This window comes from Coenobita brevimanus, chromosome 8, assembly GCF_032717465.1.
Source record: "Coenobita brevimanus isolate Jiangsu-jjx chromosome 8, ASM3271746v2, whole genome shotgun sequence".
Taxonomy (NCBI): domain Eukaryota; kingdom Metazoa; phylum Arthropoda; class Malacostraca; order Decapoda; family Coenobitidae; genus Coenobita; species Coenobita brevimanus.
In genome coordinates, this window is record NC_136961.1 from 20,677,531 (window position 1) to 20,700,179 (window position 22,649).

Genomic DNA, 22,649 nt, shown 5'->3' on the forward strand with positions numbered 1-22,649 from the left:
AGCTGATAAATGGCCTAAATGGCTGCAGGCATCGTTTGAGCGCGGCTTATAAAAAACTGCAAAAATTTTTGGGGAGTGAACGAACGTTCTGAACGTCTTCAGACTGACCTACACTACACTTCCATACACCTCATCAAGCAGTTCAGAGCCTGGTGCTGTGATGAGCGGATTTTAGATTTTTTGGCTCCTGGCCATGCCTAAACAAGCACAACTACACCCATTATCTCGACCCAGACAGAACGTATCATCTTTGTCCTCCCTTGCAAAACACACACAACCACCTATTTACGGTTATGAATTAATTCAGGCACAAGCAAAAAAGACATGATAAGTGAAAAATACATTTTTGTCTTGGTATCTTTGTCTATTTGCTCAGGTTTGGTGTACTGGTTTGGATCATTTGATGCGGTGCGACATGTAGAAAACAATGAAAACTTTCGGGAAATAAACGAATATCTGGGACTTGAGACTGACCTTCACGCTCTTACTCATCATCTGTCACACTCAGTTCGCCACCTGCTGCTGTGACGAGTGGATGTACGATTTTTTTTTCGTTCGTGGCCATGCCTAAACACAGAGTTATACCCATTAACTCGACCCAGACAGAAAATATCATCTTTTTCCTCCCTTGCACAACACACACAACCACCATGTTTACGATTATAAATAAACACAGACATAAACAAAAAAAGACATGAAAATAAAAGAATAATTCATTTTTGTTTGGTACCTTTACCTATTTGTTCAGGTTTGTTGCTTTGTTTTGAATCATTTTACATATTTTTTGCCTTTTACAAGCATAACAGGAGAGTTTTCTGTGTTCACGTGATGCTTTCGTGGGTGAAAAGAACTTCCTTCCCCTCTTGCTAATCAGCTAGTGCAAGGTGCGAATGGCAGGTCGTCTCGCAATTCTGATGGTGTAAAGTGTTGGGAAACATCCAGCTGTACCCTTTTGCCTTATCCAGGCAGAAAATATCATACTTTCCCACACTCGGGACACACAGGCAGCAACATCTATTGCAAAAATAACAAGATAAAATGGTAGAGAACGGTGAACGTGCTATTACGGAAAAAATACATTTTCCCCCATCTGTAAACGTATTTATTTCTGCTTTGTCTCTATTTTCGTAATAATTAGACCTATTCGTAGTTTTGAAACTGCAATACAATTCCATTTTTAGCCATGCACGTGGTGTGGGAGTGGCAAGTTGCGACTCAACTTCCTATTGCTAATCAGATCTGACCCTCCATTTTCATCTCCCGTGGTAGAGCCTAGCCTCGGGGGACGGGCAATTTTCTCATTTAGGACTGAAAATTAAACCCTTTCCCTCCCTTTTCCAAGCATGGGCACAACGATAACCTAAAAAATAATTCGACATCACCATAAACATATTTTATATAAAAAGGTGAAAAAATATTCATAATAATTTTGGGGGGGCCAATCCTAACATATTATGTACTGAAATCAATCGACATCATCATATCTAATATATGTGCAATATTTCAGCACCATTCACATTGTTTTGGGGAAAATAATGATAACAACACGTGTGATGTTGCAGTGCGGCAGCACCTCTCGGTGGCGAATATAGGTTGCCAATATTTCTGCAATTTTTGTGTTCCATTGCAAGCCACAGAATGGGTCTAGGAAGATGGGATTTGCACTATTAGGTGCGTCTGAACTTTCTCTTCAATATGGCAAGAAAAAAAAATCAGTTTCCGAAACTTCAGAAAATGGCCCTGGCGTCTGCCTGGGATGCACATAAAATTCCGGACCCACGGCCATGAAGGGGTTAAGTCTCAGATTTTCAACAGGTATATGTTAACATAGGCAGAATATAGGCAAGCTATCATCAACAGTTGAAGGCCTCTTCAGAGTAACTACTTGATCTATCATCACCTGAAAAAAAGAAAAAAAGGATATTTATTAGCATCAAATTTCACTACAAGTATATGTTATAATTTGTATAACAAAGCTAGCCAGAATCCCCCTCCTTCATATGGTTCATAGCACTTTATATGTAAATGTTTGTTCAGAGCAATAGCACAAAAATGCCAATTTGGCAGACATTATGTTCATGACATTTAAAAGGGCAAGAACTAAAAATTCTGGGTCAGTTTAATTCAGTATTCCTCAATTGTTTTATAAAGTGATGTTCTCAACTTGTACCACAAAATGCATCTAGAAGTATATATATGGTCTTTTTCCATAAATCCGTCTAGTCTAAATTTGCTATCTCTCCAGTCTGTTAAATAATCTTATTCCATTGTCACACACTATGTTGCTATCCATATATTATGATTCGCATTATATAACAGAGGAATCTGTGCTTATAGAATATGTTGAATTTATCAACTATAAGTATTTGCCGTGTGGTTTGGCATCAGTATACAGGTGTGCCGAAAACGAGCAGTTCATGTGAAGCCTACCATTATTTGAATGTTTTATCTTTACAATCTGAAGATTGGGTCTATGAATGTGCGTGGATGTAGTACGATTGAGGCTAAAAGGGAGGAGATTGGGAGAATGTTTGTGAGAAGAAAGTTGGATGTGTTAGCTTTGAGTGAAACGAAGATGAAAGGGAAGGGGGAATCTATGTTTGGAAGTGTGAATGGAAGATTGTCAGGTGTTGATAGAGGAAGGGCAAGAGAAGGTGTGGCCTTGTTAGTGAGTCCGGAAGTACAGCAGTGTGTGATTGAATGGAAGGAGGTGTCATCGAGACTGATGTGGGTGAAAGCGAAATTTGAACGTGAGTTGTGGGTGTTTGTGAGTGCATATGGGCCTGGTAGTGAAAGGGATGAACAAGAGAGGGAGTCTTTCTGGAATGATGTTGATGAGTGTCTGCAGAGTTTTGGAGCGAATGTGAATGTGGTAATGATGGGAGATCTGAATGCTAGAGTGGGAAATGTAGCAGTTGAAGGCGTAGTTGGTATGCATGGTGTGCCTGGAAGAAATGAAAATGGGGAACGAATGATAGCGATGTGTGTTGAGCGAGAGATGGTGATTGGGAATACGCTGTTTGAGAAGAAAGATATTTATAAGTATACATGGGTGAGACAGGAGGGTGGAAGGGTTGTTGATAGAGCTTTGATGGACTATGTGGTTGTGTCTAGGAATGTAATAGGAAGATTGTTGGATGTGAGAGTTCTAAGAGGGGAGGGTGGAGGTATGTCTGACCACTACCTGGTGGAGGGAAAGTTAAGAGTAGGTAAGAGATGGGTGAGAGCTAGGAGGGTTAGGTGTGGCAGGGAGGTTTTGAAAGTAAGTGAGTTGGATAAAAGGGAGAAAAAGATAGAGTATCAGGAGAAATTGAAAGATGAGTGGAACGCAGTGAAAGATCGGGAAAATGACAGCGTGGAGGAGGAATGGCAGTTGTTTAAGAGTGCTGTGGTGGGGCATGCAGAAGAGGTGTGTGGTGTGAGACGTGTGGGTGGTGGTGTAAGAAAAGGAAGTGAATGGTGGTGCGAGAAAGTAAGTATGGCTGTGGCCGAGAAGAGACATGCATATGAAGTGTGGCTGCAGAGGAAGGATGAGATGTCATATGAAAGGTATAAGGAAAAGAGGAATAGAGCGAGAAGGGCTGTGCGTGATGCTAAAGTGGCAGCAGATGAGAGGTGGGGTAGGCGGCTGACAGAGAATGTGTGCTTTGAGAAAGGTATGGTGCCAATTGACTGGGCAAGTGCTTGTGTGGTCCCGTTGTATAAAGGGAAGGGTGATAAGTATGAATGTACTAGCTTTAGGGGTATAAGTCTGTTGAGTGTTGTAGGTAAGGTGTATGGTAGAATGTTAATTATGAGAGTTAGAGAGGGTACAGAGGGAGTGATTAGTGATGAGCAGTGTGGCTTTAGGAGAGGGAGGGGATGCGTTGATCAGGTGTTTGCTGTGAGACAAGTGTGTGAAAAGTATTTAGCGAAAGGCAAGGATGTGTTTTGGGCATTTATGGATTTAGAGAAAGCGTATGATAGAATTGATAGGGAGGCTTTGTGGACTGTTTTAAGATTGTATGGACTTGATGGTAGGTTACTAAAAGGGGTGAAAAGTTTTTATGTAAATAGTAGAGCATGTGTAAGAGTGGGAAATGCTGTGAGTGACTGGTTTCCAGTGAGAGTGGGGCTGCGACAGGGATGTGTGATGTCACCTTGGTTGTTTAATATTTACATGGATGGTGTTGTAAGGGAGGTGAATGCAAGAGTTTTAGGTGGTCTGAGTCTGGTAAATGTTGATGGTGGAGAGTGGAATCTGAAGCAGCTGCTGTTTGCAGATGATACTGCACTGGTGACTGATTCAGAGGAGAGATTGGGACAGTTGGTAGAGGGGATTGGAAGGGTGTGTGAAAGGAGGAATTTGAAAGTAAATGAGAATAAGAGTAAAGTGATGAAGTGTACGAGGTTGATAGATGGTAGGGGGATGAATATAGTTTTGAATGGTGAGTTGCTTGAGGAGGTAGAGTGTTTTAAATATCTAGGGTCACATGTTGCTGTGGATGGAAGAATAGATGCAGAAGTGAAGTTTAGTATAAATGAAGTAGGAAAGGTGCTGGGAGGAATGAAAAAAGTGTTTAAATGTCGTTCGCTTAGAATGGATGTAAAGAGAAGGCTGTATGAGGGTGTTGTGGTACCGACTGCATTATATGGGGCTGAAACATGGAATATGGGTGTAGCAGAGAGGAAAAGTTTGAATGTAATGGAGATGAGGTGTCTGAGGAGTATGTGTGGAGTGACGCTTATGGATCGGGTGCGAAATGATGAAGTGCGAAGGAGAACTGGAGTTGTTCAGGAGATGGCTGGTAGAGTTGAGCAGAGGGTGTTGCAATGGTTTGGGCATAAGGAGAGAATGGATAATGAGCAATTGGTGAAAAAGATAACTAGATCTGATGTGAGAGGTGTAAGGCTGAGAGGAAGACCACGAATAGGATGGATGGACAGTGTGAAGAGAGCGCTGGATGCGAGAGGGATGTCTGTTGAGCAAGGAAGAGTGGCTGTGCGTGACAGAAATAAATGGAGAGAAATTGTGAATAAATAAGTGATGACGCAGCCCTGAGGGGATATTCTCCCGCATTTGGTCTGATCAGCTAGTCAGGTCAGGTGCGGGTAAGGGGATGGGTATGTTATGATGTGGCAGGGGTAAACCAGTTCTGCTGTCGGGCCCTGCTGCGGATGTCACTGATTGCATTGCGCAGTTGACCCTTGTGCGGTGTGGTGCGGTGAGGATCTGTCCGTTCTCCCCTTTGGGGCTAAGATGTGAATGAATGTGTTTAAATGGATGAGTAAATGGAGAGTGTGTCGTCCTGTCTCGGCTACCTCCCTTTCCTTGGGGGAAGCAGCCTAGGTATATAGATAGATAGATAGATCTTTACAACGGTGACGAACATTTGTAAACATAACCTAAGTCATTTTTTTAGTACCTGATGATGTGCTGTTATTTAGTATAAGCATCTTTGATAGGCTCTTGTGGAGGGGTGCGAACACATTTGCTGAAGATCTTTCATAACTACGGAGGAACATAGCACAGGGTTAGTAATGCCAGGATAACAATTCGGGAACCTCAACTGGAACCCCGTGGCTTGGTGTCCCTGGTCAGTAAACGTGCTTCATTGAAGTGCACCGCACCATCAGCCAAATTATTTTATCTTGCTGATGTCTTTTTTTATGCCTAGGTCTCTCCTGGCCTGGCTTAATGAAAATCACCAAGTGTTGTGAGACAACAGCCGTGTTACCATTATACTGAAAGAGGCAGATACATGTTAATCAACTGTAATACGTTGGTGTGCATCAGGGGTCAGTTTTGAGTCCCATGTTGTTTATGATGGTTCTTGAAGCCCTCTCACGTCACTCCAGAAATGGACTCCCGTGGGAGATGTTGTATGCTGATGATTTGGTGTTGATTGCAGAGAATGAAAGGGAGGCCAAGGAAAGGTTTAGGAAGTGGAGAAATGGTATGGGGCACAAGGGCTTAAGGGTAAATGCAGATAAAACAAAAGTGATGATATCTAGGGTTGGTGGCAGTACTGTCAAAGAAAAGGGAGAGTGGCCATGTGCAGTTTGCCACAAAGGCGTGGGAAGTAATTCCATCTTGTGCGGTGTTTGTGATAAATGGGTGCACAAGAGATGTAGTGGTATCAGAGGTAGACTGCCAGATAATGCTGATTTTAAGTGTATGGCGTGTCGGGGAGAGCAGGTGGAGATTGTCAGACGTGAAAGGATTCAACTTGCTGGTGAATCTCTTGCGTGTGTGGAAGAGTTTTGTTATTTGGGAGACATGTTGTGTGCTGGAGGTGGGGCTGGAGCTAGCTCTGTGGCTAGGGTGAGAAGTGGTTGGAAGAAGTTCAGGGAGCTCTTGCCTCTCCTGACACTGATAGGACTCCTCCTACGTGCTAAGGGGTCTTTGTATGCAGCATGTGTTAGGAGTGTAATGCTGTATGGTAGTGAGACCTGGGCAGTAAAGGAAGAGGATATTCGTAGGTTCAGACGTACAGAAATGACAATGATTAGGTGGATGTGCAGTGCGTCCCTGCGTCCAAGGTCTGGGGGGGGCTGGGTTTATGATGAAAGAATGAAAGAATTGAGAGGTAGGATGGGACTGGAGTGTATTGGTGTTGTGATGAGGAGGGGTAGATTGAGATGGTTTGGGCATGTGGAGAGGATGGGGGATGATAATTGGGTGAGGAAGGTGAGAAGTGTTAATACTGGGGGTGGGGTTATGAGGGATAGACCGAGAAAGACATGGGATGAGGTCATTAAGTGTGACCTCAGGGTTAAGGGACTGAACAGGAAGGTTGCAATAGATTGTGCAGCTTGGAGACCAAGGCCGACGCATGCAAGCATGTTGGAGCCTTTAAAAACGAAACGAAATACCACTAGCATGTCTTTTCTTAACAAAATCCAGTGGTAGTAGACAAATTGAAATACGAAGGTTCTATTATCGCAACAGAAGGGTTAGATGGTGTCATATTTATATTCCTCATATTACCTAGTGATATGAAGAATATATGCTAATACATGGTGTATATTGTGTTCGAAGCAGTATCCTTGAACTGCTTCAGTTCGCTGAGTTTTTGGCAAACTCCATGCTGCCCTGATTTTTAGTCACGTTTTCTTTCTTTCTTTCTTGTTCAATTGTGGCAGGTATTTCTACCCTTCAGAATTAACTGTTTCCAACCAGACTTGGACACAGTAACCAGCCTATGACCTATCTGTGTCCGCAGTATATTGGTTGCTAGGCAACTATTCGTTGCCTAGTAACGGCTGAAAACCAGCTTTTTTTCATACTTTTACATTTTGCGTTGTAGAAGCATTGTTAATGGGTGTAGAAAGCTCTGACTTCTTTAGGCGTAAGCTTGAGGTCATTTGCTGTCAGAAGTGTGCCAGCCATTTTTTCCTCTCTCTCCTCTAGTTCTTGAGTGGCAACCCTGCGAAGATTGGCCTCAGCATCCCAAGCAGTCTTGTTTAATTGTGATAGGCAATTCTGCCCTTCAAAATTAACCGATTCTGACAAACCTGGACACAGTGACTAGCCTATAACCTCGTTGTGTCTGCAAGGTTCTGGTTGCTAGGGAACGAGTAGTTGTCTAGCAAGCAAAACGACTGTAAAGTAGAAAATTAATTCAGCTTCAAGACAGCAACCACCTACTGTATTTTATAACAGAGGAAAGCAGAATGAGACAGTTAATGGTGTACGATTTATAACAAACAGATATCTTGCAAAGAATGTGTTCAAGCCAGCAGTGTATCTGACAGAAGAACATGGATTATAATTAGATTATGCAGATGATACACCCAAAATGCAATACAAGTATATGCACCTATTCCTCAAAGTAAAGATGAAGAAATAGAAACATTCTATCACAACAACTCCCACATTATGGAAGATGAAAACATCATATATACTATATTCATGGGGGACCTCTGCGCATAAGTTGGCAAATCGAAGAATGGAGAAGCATGTACGGGAAAATTCGGACCAGAAGAGAGGAATGACAGAGGTGAAATGGTGGTAAATTTTGCAGAAATGTATAACATGAGAATAATGATCTCATACTTTCTCAAAAGAACATGGAGAAATGGACCTGGAGAAGTTCAAATGGAGACACAAAGAATGAAATCATCTCCATTATAGCAGATAAGAAGAACACGATGACCAATGTCACAGTCATCAGCACAGTAAATATAGTATAAGATGTGAACATACAGTGGTTGGTTGCTCACCCAGATTCAGCTTCAGATTGAACGGATGACACTGGGTAAAAATAATTAGGTATTCCAAATAAAGCTAAACGAAGACTAATCTGTTTTTCTGTTAGAAATAAAGAACACATTTCAGGTTCTAAGTTATGTTGAGTGTGAATACTGATAATTTAAATGACAGACTATCAAAAGTGTGAAGGGAATCAGCAGAGGAAGTAGGGAAAACTAATACAACCAAAGCCAATAAGTATTCAAAAATGACCCTCTAGTTCATGAAAAGAAGAAAGGAGATGAAGGTAAAAACAAAAGAAGTTGAAACAGAGACAGTAGAATTATGTTAGATGATCAACAAGAGACAGAGAAAAGAAATGCAATAGAGCAACATGGGTCAGATGAAAGAAACCATCAACAAAGGAAAAAAGTTTGAAGCAACGACAAGCAACATGGCACTAGGGAGGCAACAATTATATTATCATTGGAAAACAAAAGTCGTGAAGTCATTTAACGCAGAGACAAAATAGTAGAGCGAGTTGAGGAATCATACAAAGAACTGTATGCTTGACAAAAAATTACCGATAGGTTACTTTTCAGATGACACAAGTGAAAAGTGATATACCAGAGGGAACACCAGACGAAGTAAACATTTCTCTTAAAAGTACAAAAAGAGGGAAAATTCGCAAAACATGATGTAATGCAATAGATACTTTATCTTTATAAGAAAGACTAAAGTTCTTAGTAACCATCGACCAATTAGCTTATAATCAGTTATTTGCAAACTCTTCACAAATGTCGTCACAAAGAGAATAACAACAAATTTGGACGTCAACCACTCTCGTGAGCAGGCAGGATTCCGAAGAGGGTATTCTATTACAGATTATCTACACACAATGAATGGGTTAATTGAGAAACATACAAAATAAATAAACCACTGTGCTTCGGTTTTGTCGATTACGAAAAGATTTTCGACTCAGTGGAGCATATAGCAATTATAAATTCATTACAGGAAGGACTGAACGAGAACACTGTAAATCTGCTCGAAACATATATAAACAAGGAACTGGTACAGTTAAGTTGCATAAAGACTCGGGGAGAAATAATACTGAAAAAGGCGTACGTCAGGGAGATATTTCACCTAAATTATGTACAGCAGGCCCAGACAGCATTTTCAGGAAGCTAGATTGGGAATGAGTAAATAAAGACGAAGAAAACTTAAGTCATTAAGATTTGCAGTTGACATTTTCCTAATCACAGAAACAGCAGACACTGCAAGAAATGATAACTGACCTGAACAGAGAAAGTCTCAGAGGAGGACTAAAGATGAGCCGGAGTAAAACTAATGTTTCATCCAGATACACCAGTAAGCGTCGTCAAAATAAACGAAATTCTTGATGTAGATGAGGAGTACAATTACTTTGGGCAAATACTAAAGCTAAGTATGGAAAATGATATCGAAATAAAAAAAACATTACATCTGGATGGAAGGCTCTCGGTAGACAGAGACATCAAGAAACGTAGCTTGGCAATATGTATGAAACGAACAGTAGATAACGAATATATAATCCCAGTAATGACATCTGGTTGTGAGATCTGGAAACTGACAAAATCGAAGGAAAACCAACTAGTCAGTTCTCAAAGAGCATTAGAAAGGTCAGTGTTTGGAATATCTGATATACAGGAAGAGACCAACCTGTGTGAGAGAGCAGACTAAAGTCAACATAACAGACGTTATAAAAGAACCTAAATGCGATGGGCCTTTGTTTAGCACGGGTCTTGCAATGGCTGATGATATATATATATATATATATATATATATATATATATATATATATATATATATGTGTGTGTGTGTGTGTGTGTGTGTGTGTGTGTGTGTGTGTGTGTGTGTGTGTGTGTGTGTGTGTGTGTGTGTGTGTGTGTGTGTGTGTGTGTGTGTGTGTGTGTGTGTGTGTGTGTGTGTGTGTGTGTGTGTGTGTGTTCTTGCTCCTGCCAGAGCATTGGGGAAAGGATTATCCATTACCTTGTAATTATTTCAAAGTCCTTTGTGGCACTGTGTGTACGATTATGTTCGTGGCCTACTATTCCTTATCACAGGTACGTGACATATAGTTTACTAAGGCCCTGGGCCCTGGTGGCAGGACCTTAACCAAGGAGGGCCAAGTGCAGCCGCACAGATCGCACACAGCTTCGGCTCGGTCCCTGGTACGAGGTGACCTGACTGTACACAAGAAAGAAGTGAAAGAGGGAAAGTAAGGGCAAGTTAACTGGATAAGCTGAACTATGCCTATCGGCTGCAGAAGGGTCATTGACCTCTTCACCATTGAACGTCTTGCATATTCTTCTACTCCTACGTGTAAACGATTTTATTGCTGTTAAGAGACCTTTGACAGTGAAGAGGTTAAGAAAAGATATTCATAACTCTACCTTTCCACAAATACCCTCAATATGTAAATACAAGCTTTCGGAGATAGCAAGATCCATATATGAAAGACGTCCTCGTGCTCAATGGGTTAAACAGATAATTTTGGGTTTAAGATTTGAAATGGGGAAATATGTGACCTCCATCTCCCTCGGTCAGGGAGGGAGTGGGATGGGTGAGGAAGGAAGGGAGCTTAGGAGTTGAAAGAGGGAACGGGAGAGTGGGAGAGGATAGAAAATTGAGCGAGAGATGAGGAGAAAACGGTGGGTGAGAGGGAGATTCCAACAATAAAAGAGTTGGCAGAAAGAGAAAAGGAAAGGAATGATTTGGTTGTACGAAGTCGGGAACAACCAATAACTAAGTAAGCATATTATATGTTGATAATTAATTAGTACTATTCTCGTACATGGAATCGATTTTGTTACTGTACCAGATCATTTCTGAACAGTGTACTTCACCATCTAGAAAAGCAAGATGGAAACTATATCGAAGAGAAGTGGGACTTTTTGGATTAGTCTGTGATCCAGTATCTATGAATTTCATTCGACCATCACTGCAGTTCAGCTTTTGCTAACCATCAATGGAATGAACGATGACGATAATGGAAAACACTCCTCCATGTGACTACTTGCGGTACGTCTTTTTAAATAGCAGTTGCCTTTTTATTTATCCCATTAATTGGCAGCTTATTCATTCATCTTTCAAGTCGCAACAGACACATGAATACGTCACGGCTGGCAGTGGTACTAACTTTCAGACCTCAGCTAGAATCTTGGACTGTACCAGGTTTATATGATGCCACTACTACTGATGCCATGGCGAGGATCAACATACCATGAAAATTTGGAAGGAAAGAGGTTGGGTGGGGAGGCGAGAGTGAGGCCACCCCCAGCAGTCCACGTGGCCACTCGCTGTGGTACATCGTCTGGCTCGCTGAAGGGCAGGAACGAGAAAACGTTCATTCTGCAAAGCACGACTTATTCAGCAAAATTATAAATAGGAAACTAAGTGATGTGGCCCAATGATTATTAACCAACAATGAGTGGAAATAGTTGCAATGTATTATTATTTACCCTGTGACTATGTACAGTAGTAGTTCTTTTTGTTGAACAAAATCGTCAGGTGTTAGCCCGGAAAAAACGTTTCTCTTTGGCAGTAAAAGATTAACTAAGATTTAGTTATATTTCGATTCCTTGCATTTCCCTAAGCTGAATAAGAGCGACTGCTGATAGCCTGAATAAATTACCTACGTCTTCCTATTACTTACGTATTCCTCTTGAAGCGAAAAGATAAGGAAAAAGTAATACCTAAATATACACCACCTTACAACAGCAAATCTATTCCAGAGCTTATGATGCCAACCAAATCCTGACTACTCTTTTTAGTGTCAAGGTATTTTACATATCTTGACAGGAACTCGTGTTCACTATGACATATGGCAAGCAGTTCACTGCTTGAATATGTTATATATTACTAATTTTGCTGGTGTATAATTTCTGGGAACTCATTACGAACCTTTCTTACCTCTACTCAGGTGTTCCTCTGAAATTAGTCTCTTACTGCAAATTCCAGCCATATGATGTAATATTTCGCCTATCTTTAAAAAGAGAGAAAAAAATCGCAGCACAACAACCAATCACACAATTAGCCTAACGTCAATACTTAGCAGAATATTGGGGAAATAACTGTGAGAGATAAAATTACTTTATTCTCTAACAACATAATCTTATAACAGATAATCAGTATGGGTTTCGTAATAAGAGATCATGAGTTACAGATTTTTCTTTTCTTCAAATCTGGCAGGTATACAACAACTGGGACGTAAATATAGTCCAAAGTCATCTACTTAGTTTCCAAACATCGTTTTATTAAGGTGTTGCATTCAATACTACCAGAAAAACTAGAAGCCCACGGCTTCGCAACCAAATTATATTCATGGACTGGTGACTGAGTAACAATTTGGAAGCATCGCGTAGTGATGAATGGTCAATCAATAGACTTGTTATATGTTACCAACGGGGTTCCTCACAGGACAACTGTAAGTCTAAATCTTTTCACTACTGATATTAGTTATCTATATTTGTATCATTTATCTATGAAAGAGACTCGTTTCGAGGGTAGCAAAATCTGCAGTCGACTTACAATGATTGGGGTCAACGTAACAACGAAGCAGACGGTGAATCTGGATAGTGTAATAAATTGATGTGAAATATAACATGAAATTTATAGCAGCTAGATGTAAGGCAGTGCACTTTGGCGACGAAAGCACTAAATGTGAATACCGCATGTTCGATACCCCTCTGACGGAAGTAAAGAACGAGAAAGCTTATGAGTTAATATCAGTAACGAATTCAAAAACTCAATCCAGGATATTGCAGCCAGAAATAAGGTAAACATATTGCTCGACTTCAATTCTGGGAAATTGACTACAAAATGCAAGATGTAATCTCTAACTTTACACCTCATTAGGTACACGACACCAAGAATCCTATGAGCAGCATTGGTCCCCGAACCTAAGACCGACTCGAGAGGATGCATCGCAGAGCCACAAAAATGATTCCATTGTTGCAATATTTACCCTACGAGGACCAGCTACAGAAACATATTGTTACGTCCCCGTCCCACACCGCCACAGGCTCCAACAGCAGTAATTCAGTACAGGAAGCACGTTGCCGAATGAGTTGTTCTTCCTATGGTCAGCCTTTAGGTGGACAGTACACAGGATCAGCTGAGACGTTGTAAATAAATACTGGCTTCTTAAGTTCACTGTCTTTATTTTGCAGATAACTACACTTAATGACTTCCAACTTCACTTCCCTAGCACTGGAGCTATACAAACTTTACTTACTGCTATGACACTTAATGCTTGACAACATTTACTTACTGCTATGACACTTAATGCTTGACAACATTTACTTACTGCTATGACACTTAATGCTTGACAACATTTCACTGTTTTCACAAGCATCGATGTTATACCAACTTCAGTAACAATTCACTATTTTCTCAAGTACTGAAAATATACAAATGTCACTGACACTGACACCGCACTATGCTCAAACTGAACTGAAAACCGACTGAACTTGCTGGTCTCCTCCCCATCCTTATATAAGCTTGCCTTGTTTGAAAATGATCTACATTTTATGAGAACAACAGTTCTTGGTGTATTCCAGAAAGAGAGAGCACAGTTACCAACTCGGAGACAAACAAAACTTACATCGCATACAAACTTAAAATGAATTACAGAAGTAAACAAACAATCACATAAATAAAACCATAGAGAAAAAGACCACAAAATTAATGCATAACTTACGAAATAACTACGCTCACAAACAGCAGGCAAACTGGCGACTCTGACTCTTACCAGAACCAAGTTACCGTAAACATCATGAAACATCGAGAAGCTCCTCACTACCTAACTGGAAAATCTCGCCTCTTAACACTATCCCCTCCCTAGTTCTTTGTCGTCCCGACAAAACTAGACAATATATACAAACATAAACCTTCTTCTCATTAAAACATTTGACTATACACAAAATAATCCTTCAACTTATCAGGTCTTCTATTTCACTTCCGACGGCATCCCTGCTCCTCCACACAATCCACTCCTCCAGGAAGGTCTTGGTCCTCTTCTTGATTCGTTTCTTGTCTTGGGGAACTGTCACCATCCTCTTGCACTTCAGCAATTCGTCCTCCTCAACATCCTCGGCTGTGGAAGAGCACTATTCCTCGGAGATATCCCTGCTGTACTGTGCTGGCCCATGGTACTGCCACAGACGATTCTCGTGTACCACCTTTGGGCGAGACTTCCTGCTTCCCCGAATCTGATACATTACATCTGATAGGCAGTCCAACACAGTGTAAGGCCAGTCTCACAGGCTCTGCAGCTTCGGTGACTGTCCCTTCTTTTGCTGAGGCTTGTATAACCAAACTCGGTCACCATCCTGGAAGCTCAACTCACTTGCCTTTGGCATCATATTTGCACCAGTGTTCCCAGTTGAGATACGAAAGTATCATGTTGATACTTTTTGACAAGACTGTACTTTCCTACGCCTTTCAGCCAAATGATACGAAACATGGTTGTTTGGATACTTTTGATAGTTGTTTACTTTTTGAATATTTATGTGAATTTTAGCATGCTATTTAATATATATATATATATATATATATGTATATATATATATATATATATATAATATATATATATATATATATATATATATATATATATATATATATATATATATATATATATATATAATATATATATATATATATATATAATATATATATATATATATATATATATATATATATATATATATACAGTAATCACTCTAATATCCAGACGCCCAATAACCGAACATCCCCACTACCCAGACCTTATAGTCCTGGGATCCAACATTCCCAAAATGGTCCGAAAAAAACGATTTTTTCCTGTCCGTAATTTGAACTTGCCGCGGGAGAGCATTGTTTTGGTGCGTCATTCCTCCGACGTCCGATAGAGCGCCGCTGCATCCTCCCCACTTCCCGCCTGTCTCTCACCGCGACTCGACCTACGCTCTTCGCAATGGCTGCCCACGTGCTAGCTTTTGTGGTGGTGCCCTACCTGCCGCAGGGCCTCCTGCTGCTCTTGGGCCTCCTCATAGTGTGTGTGATGATGGCCTCGCCACCTGAGAAAAGGAAGAGAGTGGTGTTGACTCTGGAAAAGAAGAGGGAGATATTGGAGAAAGTTGATGCGGGTTGGTCTTCTTCCCGCATTCTCAGCGAGTACAACTTGGCCCGGTCGACTTTGTTCGATATCAAACGTTCCCAAGACAAACTCATGCAGTACACGGCTGACTTCTCGTTGTGAAGCAAACGCAACGTGGAAAGGAAGGTTATGTTTACCCCCAAGTTTGCAGAACTCAACCGATCCACGTTGATTTGGTACCGACAGCAACGTGCAGTTGGTGTGATGGTAAGTGGAACGGAGCTGAAGGTTGCTGCTGAGAAGTTCGCAAGGCTTCACGACGCCCTAGACTTCAAGGCATCCGAGGGTTGGCTCTTCGCGTTCAAGTTGCGACATGGCCTTACTAACTGCAAAGCACATGGCGAAGCATTGGACGCTAACGAGGATGGAGTTGACGAGTTTCAGCACAAGGTGAAAGGCTTGATCGACAGGGAGGGCCTAACTCTCGGTCAAGTCTACAATGCTGACGAAACTGGCCTATTCTATCGCTCGCTGCCAACGAACACTCTAGCCGAGGAGACGGAGAAGCATGTACCTGGCCACAAGCTTTCCAAGGAACGGATATCTGCTTTGTGTTGTGCCAGTGCTAACGGCATGCACCGGCTTAAGCCCGTTGTTGTTGGCCGTGCAATGCAGCCTCAGTGCCTTCGTGGGGTGATGGATGTCCTTCCTGTCGTCTGGTACCATTCTTTGAAAGCATGGTTCACAGCTGTGATTTTCAAAGACTGGTTTCACCGTCACTTCGTCAAGGAGGTCATCCATTACCAGACGAAGACACTGGGAATCCCTTGCGACCAGGTAAAGGCTCTCCTTCTGCTTGACAATGCACCTGCCCACCCGTGCGACAAGGACTTGGCTGCTAAGAATGGCCGTATTAGGTGCATGTTTCTGCCACCTAATACGACTGCTCTCATTCAACCCATGGACCAAGAAGTGATCGTGGCAACAAAGCACCTGTACCGTCGGAAGTTCCTGGATGAGGTGATGGTTGTTCTCGAGGACGAGGACAAGCACAGGGAAGGACGGGACACACGAGGCAAGCGGACTTTGGAAAACCTTCGCCACTACATCAAGTCTGTGCTGTACAACTGGGCTAGTGCATGGAAGGAAGTCCCTGTGAAAACTCTTGAAAATGGTTGGTCTCGTCTGCTTCTCAGAACGGATGTGGAGTACGATTTTCTAGGGTTTGACGTGGATGACTTCCATGCACGGCTACGTACGCACGGCAACGATGTTGATGTGGACGATGTTCGTGAGTGGTTGGACGACGACGAGGGCAATCCTGAGTATCAGACCTTGTCTGATATCGAGATTGCATCTTCGGTTGCTGGTGTCAGTACCAAACTTGAAGATTCCGACAACGAAGGCAACGATGATGCGGACTCCTCTCAGCAGGACACTACTCCAGCCATCCCCAAGCTGAGCGCACTCCGGGAACATCTAGAGTTCGTCCTAGACTACCTGAAACACCCGGACTGCGACAGGGAGATGGGGCCCTTGGGACTCGTGGAGGAAGTGTGTGTTTTCAGGCAGCGCATCATCAATCGTCAGAATCATCGGTCCTTGCGTCAGTCAACGATTGACAGTTTTTTCAGGCCCGTGACCCCTGCTGTGCCCAGCCCTGGCTCCACTCTGTTGCCTCCCCAAGACAGGCCCTCATGTTCTGAGCCACAGCCCGGCACATCAGCCACAGTGGAGTCACCGCTCGACGTGAGTTTGCAGCTTTCCTCAGAGTCCTCCGCAGTGGGTACGCAATCACCACGACCCAGCGATGCACCCTTTGGTCGCCTGCCAGTGATACTCTCGGACTCTGACAGTGAATAAACAGCAAGAACTTCTTCACTAGACCACACGGGAATTTTGAGTGTTGTGCAGTGAAAAAAACGGTGTGTTGTGTTAAGGTTTTCGAGTTGAGAGAAAAGACTCAGTGGAAACTAAATTTAACGTAAGTAGACTTCTTTGTTTTGCCTTTGGAAATTTTGAAAAGAATGGGAAAAGTTAATGTGCAACACAAAATTAAAATGGAGCATTATTTGGACTAAAGTGAACACTGTGAAGAGAACGGACTTCTGTGTGTTATTGACTAAGTTCAGTGCAAGACTTCAGGAAGAGTGTACTGCAAGTGCTTCAGGAAATCGTTCTTACTGTCAGAGTCCGAGAGGAGGTGGTTATTCATCGAGGTGGCCAGGGACTTGCTGTAAGTAGCCAGAATGTTTCATACTGTACTTTTTTCCATACTATACTTACCAGAATGTTTCATACTGTACTTTTTTCCATACTATACTTACCAGAATGTTTCATACTGTACTTTTTTCCATACTATACTTACCTCATGCATGTGCAGTAGGAATGTGTTTTTCTGACTTAGGCTAGGTTAGGGTCCATAAGTACCAGAATGTTTATTAATGTATGAACATACTTCTAAACCCTCATTTTATGTTTCTTTTGCATTTATTTCAGTCATTTATGTGCCTTATTGGTGTGATTTGGGTGTTAAATAGGTACTATGCATGTCCAGAGGGAGTTGTATAGGTGTTTCTCTGAGTTAGGGTCCATAAGTACAGGTCCATAAGCTGGGGCCCAATATCCGGACAAAACCAATAACTGGACCTACCAATGGCTCTATAACGTCGGATATTGGAGTGATTACTGTATATATATATATATATATATATATATATATATATATATATATATATATATATATATATATATATATATATATATATATGGTACAGTGGTAGACTGTGCATCTTCCACACTGGTGGATGCGGGTTCGCCTCCCTCCAGAGTTGTAAAAACTTTGGGAAGCGTTCACCGAGCCACTGACCGCTTTGGCGGACACAAGGGGTTCTGTGGTTGAACCAGTGTCACATACTAGTATGCTTGCATCCAGTCATCTTAAGGTGGGCCGATTACACTTGTTTCACAGACTTCACACATCCAAAGCAACTACAACACTACCATTACACTCACAAGCACTTCTCACCCTGAGGAGTAGACTGTACACCAGTCGAGCAGGGCAGTACTCCCGAGGTGGATGGAAAGCTGATGACAGGGAGTGCTGGAGCTCCCGTTTCATCAGTCCTCAGGACTAGTTCCTGACCATCCCCGTTTGCTGAACTTTTTCAGTGTCTCAGTTACACAGAGAGTAGGCCAGCATGCTCTCCAACACAAATTTCTCTAACTATCTACACCAAACTCCATGCACAGTACACACTACACTTCCTTTTCCAAAATTAAAAAAAATCATGGCGGCTCATCACCCAGCCTCGGAGTCCCAAGGGGGGGGGGCCATAAATGCCCCCACCTTCCGCCCTCTCCCGGTGACGACTCGAGATGCCTGGAACCACTGTCTGACTCTCTTGTTCTTCATTTCTGCAACATTCGTGGCCTTTCCTCTAATTTTCGCTCTGATGAGCACCACCTCTCCTCCTCTAAACCTCACCTTCTTTTTCTAACAGAGACTCAGCTGTCTGAGGCAACTGACAGCAAACCCTTTTCTGTATCCTCCTATTTTCTCTATACTCATTTCAAAGCCAAATGTGGCTGTTGTGTATACATACGGAACGACTTATCTTGCTCTCGTGTTCCTGAACTCGATTCTTCTGAATTCTCTACACTCTGGCTTTGGCTTTCCTATCATTCTCTGACTAAATATATCTGTGCTGTTTATTTATCCCCTAATTCTACAATCAAAAATTCTTCGACTATTTTACTTCTACAATGGAACACATTCTATCCATTTCTCCTTTCTCTGAAATCTCCATTCTAGAAGATTTCAATGTTCACCACCACCTTTGGCTCTCCTCTCCTTTCACTGATCCACCTGGTGAACAAGCCTACATCTATTCTATCCTTAATGACCTAGAGCAGCTTGTACAGCACCCTACCCGTCTCCCAGACCACCTTGGAGAGAGCTCGAACATACTTGACCTCTTCCTTACAACTAATCCTTCTGCTTACACTGTTAATCTTTTCTCTCCATTGGGCTCCTCCGATCACAACCTTATCACCTAAACCTGTCCTATCACTCCGGTACGGCCTGTGGACCCTCCAGGGAAACGTTGTCTGTGGCATTTTGGAGCCACGGATTGGGAGGCCCTCAGGCAGTACGTCTTTTATTTTCCCTGGAATTATTATTGCTTCCATGGCCGGGACCCATCTGAGTGTGCCTTGCGCATTACGGTGCTTATTCTCTCGGGCATGGAAGCATACATTCCTTTCTCATATCCTTTGACTAACACAAGAAAGCCTTGGTTTAATCACGCTTGTTGTAATGCTGTCCACAACAAGGAGAGGGCCTACAAAAGGTACTGGAGCCAACACACCCCTGAATCACATCATCTTTACATTTCTGCCCGGAATCGTGCTAAGTCTATTCTTCGCTCTGATAAAAATAATTTCATCCATACTAAATGCTCTCAAATCTCCAACTCGAATTCTTCCCGCTCCTTCTGGCACCTTGCCAGAAACCTTTCTAACAACTTTACCTCATCATCCTTCCCTCCTCTTTTCTACTCTGATGGCTCTGTAGCTATTTCTTCTACTGATAAAGCAGATCTCTTTGCACAGACTTTCTCCTCCAATTCCACCTTAGATGATTCCGGTGCTGTTCCTCCATCACTTCCACCCTCTGACTTCCTCATGGCTGACATTAAAATTTCTTCAGCTGATGTATTTTCTGACATCACTGACCTCAGTACTTACAAGGTATATGGGCCTGATGGAGTCCGTCCTGTTGTTCTCAAGAACTGTGCTTCTGTGCTCACACCCAGCCTAGGCAAACTGTTTCGCCTTTGTCTGTGAACTTATACCTTTCCTTCTTGCTGGAAGTTTGCTCTCATTCAGCCAGTCCCAAAGAAGGGTGACCACTCCCAACCCTCCAACTATCGTCCAATTGCTTTAACGTCCTGTATTTCAAAAGATTTTGAGTCAATTCTCAATAGAAAAATTTTAAGGCATCTTTCCTATCACAACCTTCTTCCTGATTGTCAGTATGGGTTCCATCAGGGACGCTCCACAGGCGATCTTCTCACCTACCTTTCAGACTCCTGGTCATCCTCCTTTCGGGACTTTGGCGAAAGCTTTGCCATTGCACTTGACATCTCAAAGGCTTTCGATCGAGTCTGGCATAAATCTTTAATTTCCAAACTGCTCTCTTACGGTTTCTATCCTTCTATCTGTGCCTTCATTGCTAGCTTCCTTTCTGGTCGTTTCTGCTGCTGTTGTAGACGGCCATCGTTCTTCTCCTAGATCTATCAACAGTGGTGTTCCTCAGGGCTCTGTCCTATCACCAACTCTCTTCCTTTTATTCATCAATGACCTTCTAAGCTGTACATCTAACCCTATCCACTCATATGCTGATGACTCCACCCTTCACCTTTCCATTCGGTTCCCGCAACGCCCATCTCAGCAGTTACTTCAACAAACAAGGGATGAGGCTATGGCACACCTGTCTGACTTGGCTCGTATCTCTGACTGGGGTAAAAATAATCTTGTTGTTTTTAGTGCATCAAAGACTCAGTTTTTGCACCTATCAACCCGACAGAATCTTCCACAGGTATACCCACTAATGTTTAATAATATTCAACTTAATTCTGCATCGTCCTTGAACATGCTTGGAGTTTCATTTACTCGGGACTTATCTTGGAAAGATCATATTATATCTTGTAAAATCTGCTTCCAAGAGATTGGGTGTGCTAAGCCGACTCCATTCTTTCTTTACCCCTGCAGAATTGTTGATTCTATACAGGGGTTTTATCTGCCCCTGTGTAGAGTACAACTCTCATGTGTGGGAAAGCTCCCCATATACAGCTCTTCTCAATAGAATGGAGTCAAAGGCTTTTCGTCTCATTAACTCTCCTCCTCTTACTGACTCCCTTCAACCTGTGTCTCTTCGCTGCACTGTTGCATCTTCATCTCTTTTCTATCGCTACTTTAATGGTCACTGCTCCTCTGAACTGTCTGCATGCATTCCTCCACCTCTACGACGGGCGCGTAGCACCCGTCTAGCAGCAAACTCTCATCCCTTTTCAGTCCAAGTCTCTAATGCAAAAGTTAACCGTTTCTCCCAGTCCTTCATTTATGCAACAGGTCAACTCTGGAACTGTCTCCCTGTGTCTGTATTTCCTGCTGCCTATGATCTCCCGTCTTTCAAACGCAGTGTGTCTAGGCATCTCGAAATGATCGGATCTTGAATTTGGCTCTGTTGTATTTTGTTTTTCTCTTGGAGGAAACTGTTTTATTGCGGGCTCATGGCCTTTGGTTCCTTCTTCCTTGCATAAAAAAAAAAACATACAGTCTCTACCAGACAGCCTAAGCCATTGGGTAGAGATACATTGGCTGTATCGTCCCTGCTTTGGTAGGGATAGGCTGGTCCTCCAGTGGATCTCAACGGCTGATGATTATGATGATATATATATATATATATATATATATATATATATATATATATATATATATATATATATATATAGAGAGAGAGAGAGAGAGAGAGAGAGAGAGAGAGAGAGAGAATTATAGATAGATAGATAGATAGATACTGTATAGTTCATTACAGGTATTACTATAAGGTTTATGAACTGTTCAATTTGTAGCACGCCATTCTATCTATAACAATTACCTTGTGTTACCCAGTGTTAAATTCATCACAGGCTTCTGTGACGGAAATGGGCAGATGTTAAGTTTTAAGTTTATTACAGGTATTGTTATAAGGTTTATGAATTGTTCAATTTGCAGTAAGCCATTCTATCTATTACAATTACCTTGTTCATTTCCTACTAGTCAGTCTATCTGTCTTGATAATGAAGTCCTCAGTTTTTTTAAATAAAATTTAAGTACCCAATGTATATATATATATATATATATATATATATATATATATATATATATATATATATATATATATATATATATATATGTTCGTATATATATGTACATATGTCAATGTATATACATATATATATTTTTGTCTTAATGACCAGGGGCTCCGGCCCCAATGGTCGATAGACAAAAAAAAAAAAAAAAAGCATTTGCCTACAACTTTCCATATTAGTAACTAAACAATTTTGAGATTATCGTGAGCAAGAAGGTAAATAAATGAAATGTATTCCCTTGAAATTTTGATATTTTATCAATGTATAGCCTACCTTATTGTTTCAAATGGTACATTTTGGTAAAATTTGAGATGGATACATTTTTGTTTCAAATTATATGTTTGGTAAAGTTTGGGATACATTTTAATTTTTCCAACTGGGAACATTGACTTGCACTTCATCACCTCTCCTGAAAACCTGAGGGCTCCTCGCACTTGAT

General features: G+C 41.8%; 1 protein-coding gene across 1 annotated transcript in view; it reads right to left on the reverse strand.

Moving 5' to 3' along the window:
- LOC145406003 (glutamate receptor ionotropic, kainate 2-like) overlaps positions 1-22,649 on the reverse strand; it is a 166,286-nt gene that overhangs the window by 104,845 nt on the left and 38,792 nt on the right. Inside the window, exon 5 of the mRNA XM_080277193.1 lies at positions 11,435-11,563. Coding sequence (XP_080133319.1) covers positions 11,435-11,563 — 129 coding nt within the window. The remainder of the gene's footprint in view (positions 1-11,434; positions 11,564-22,649) is intronic.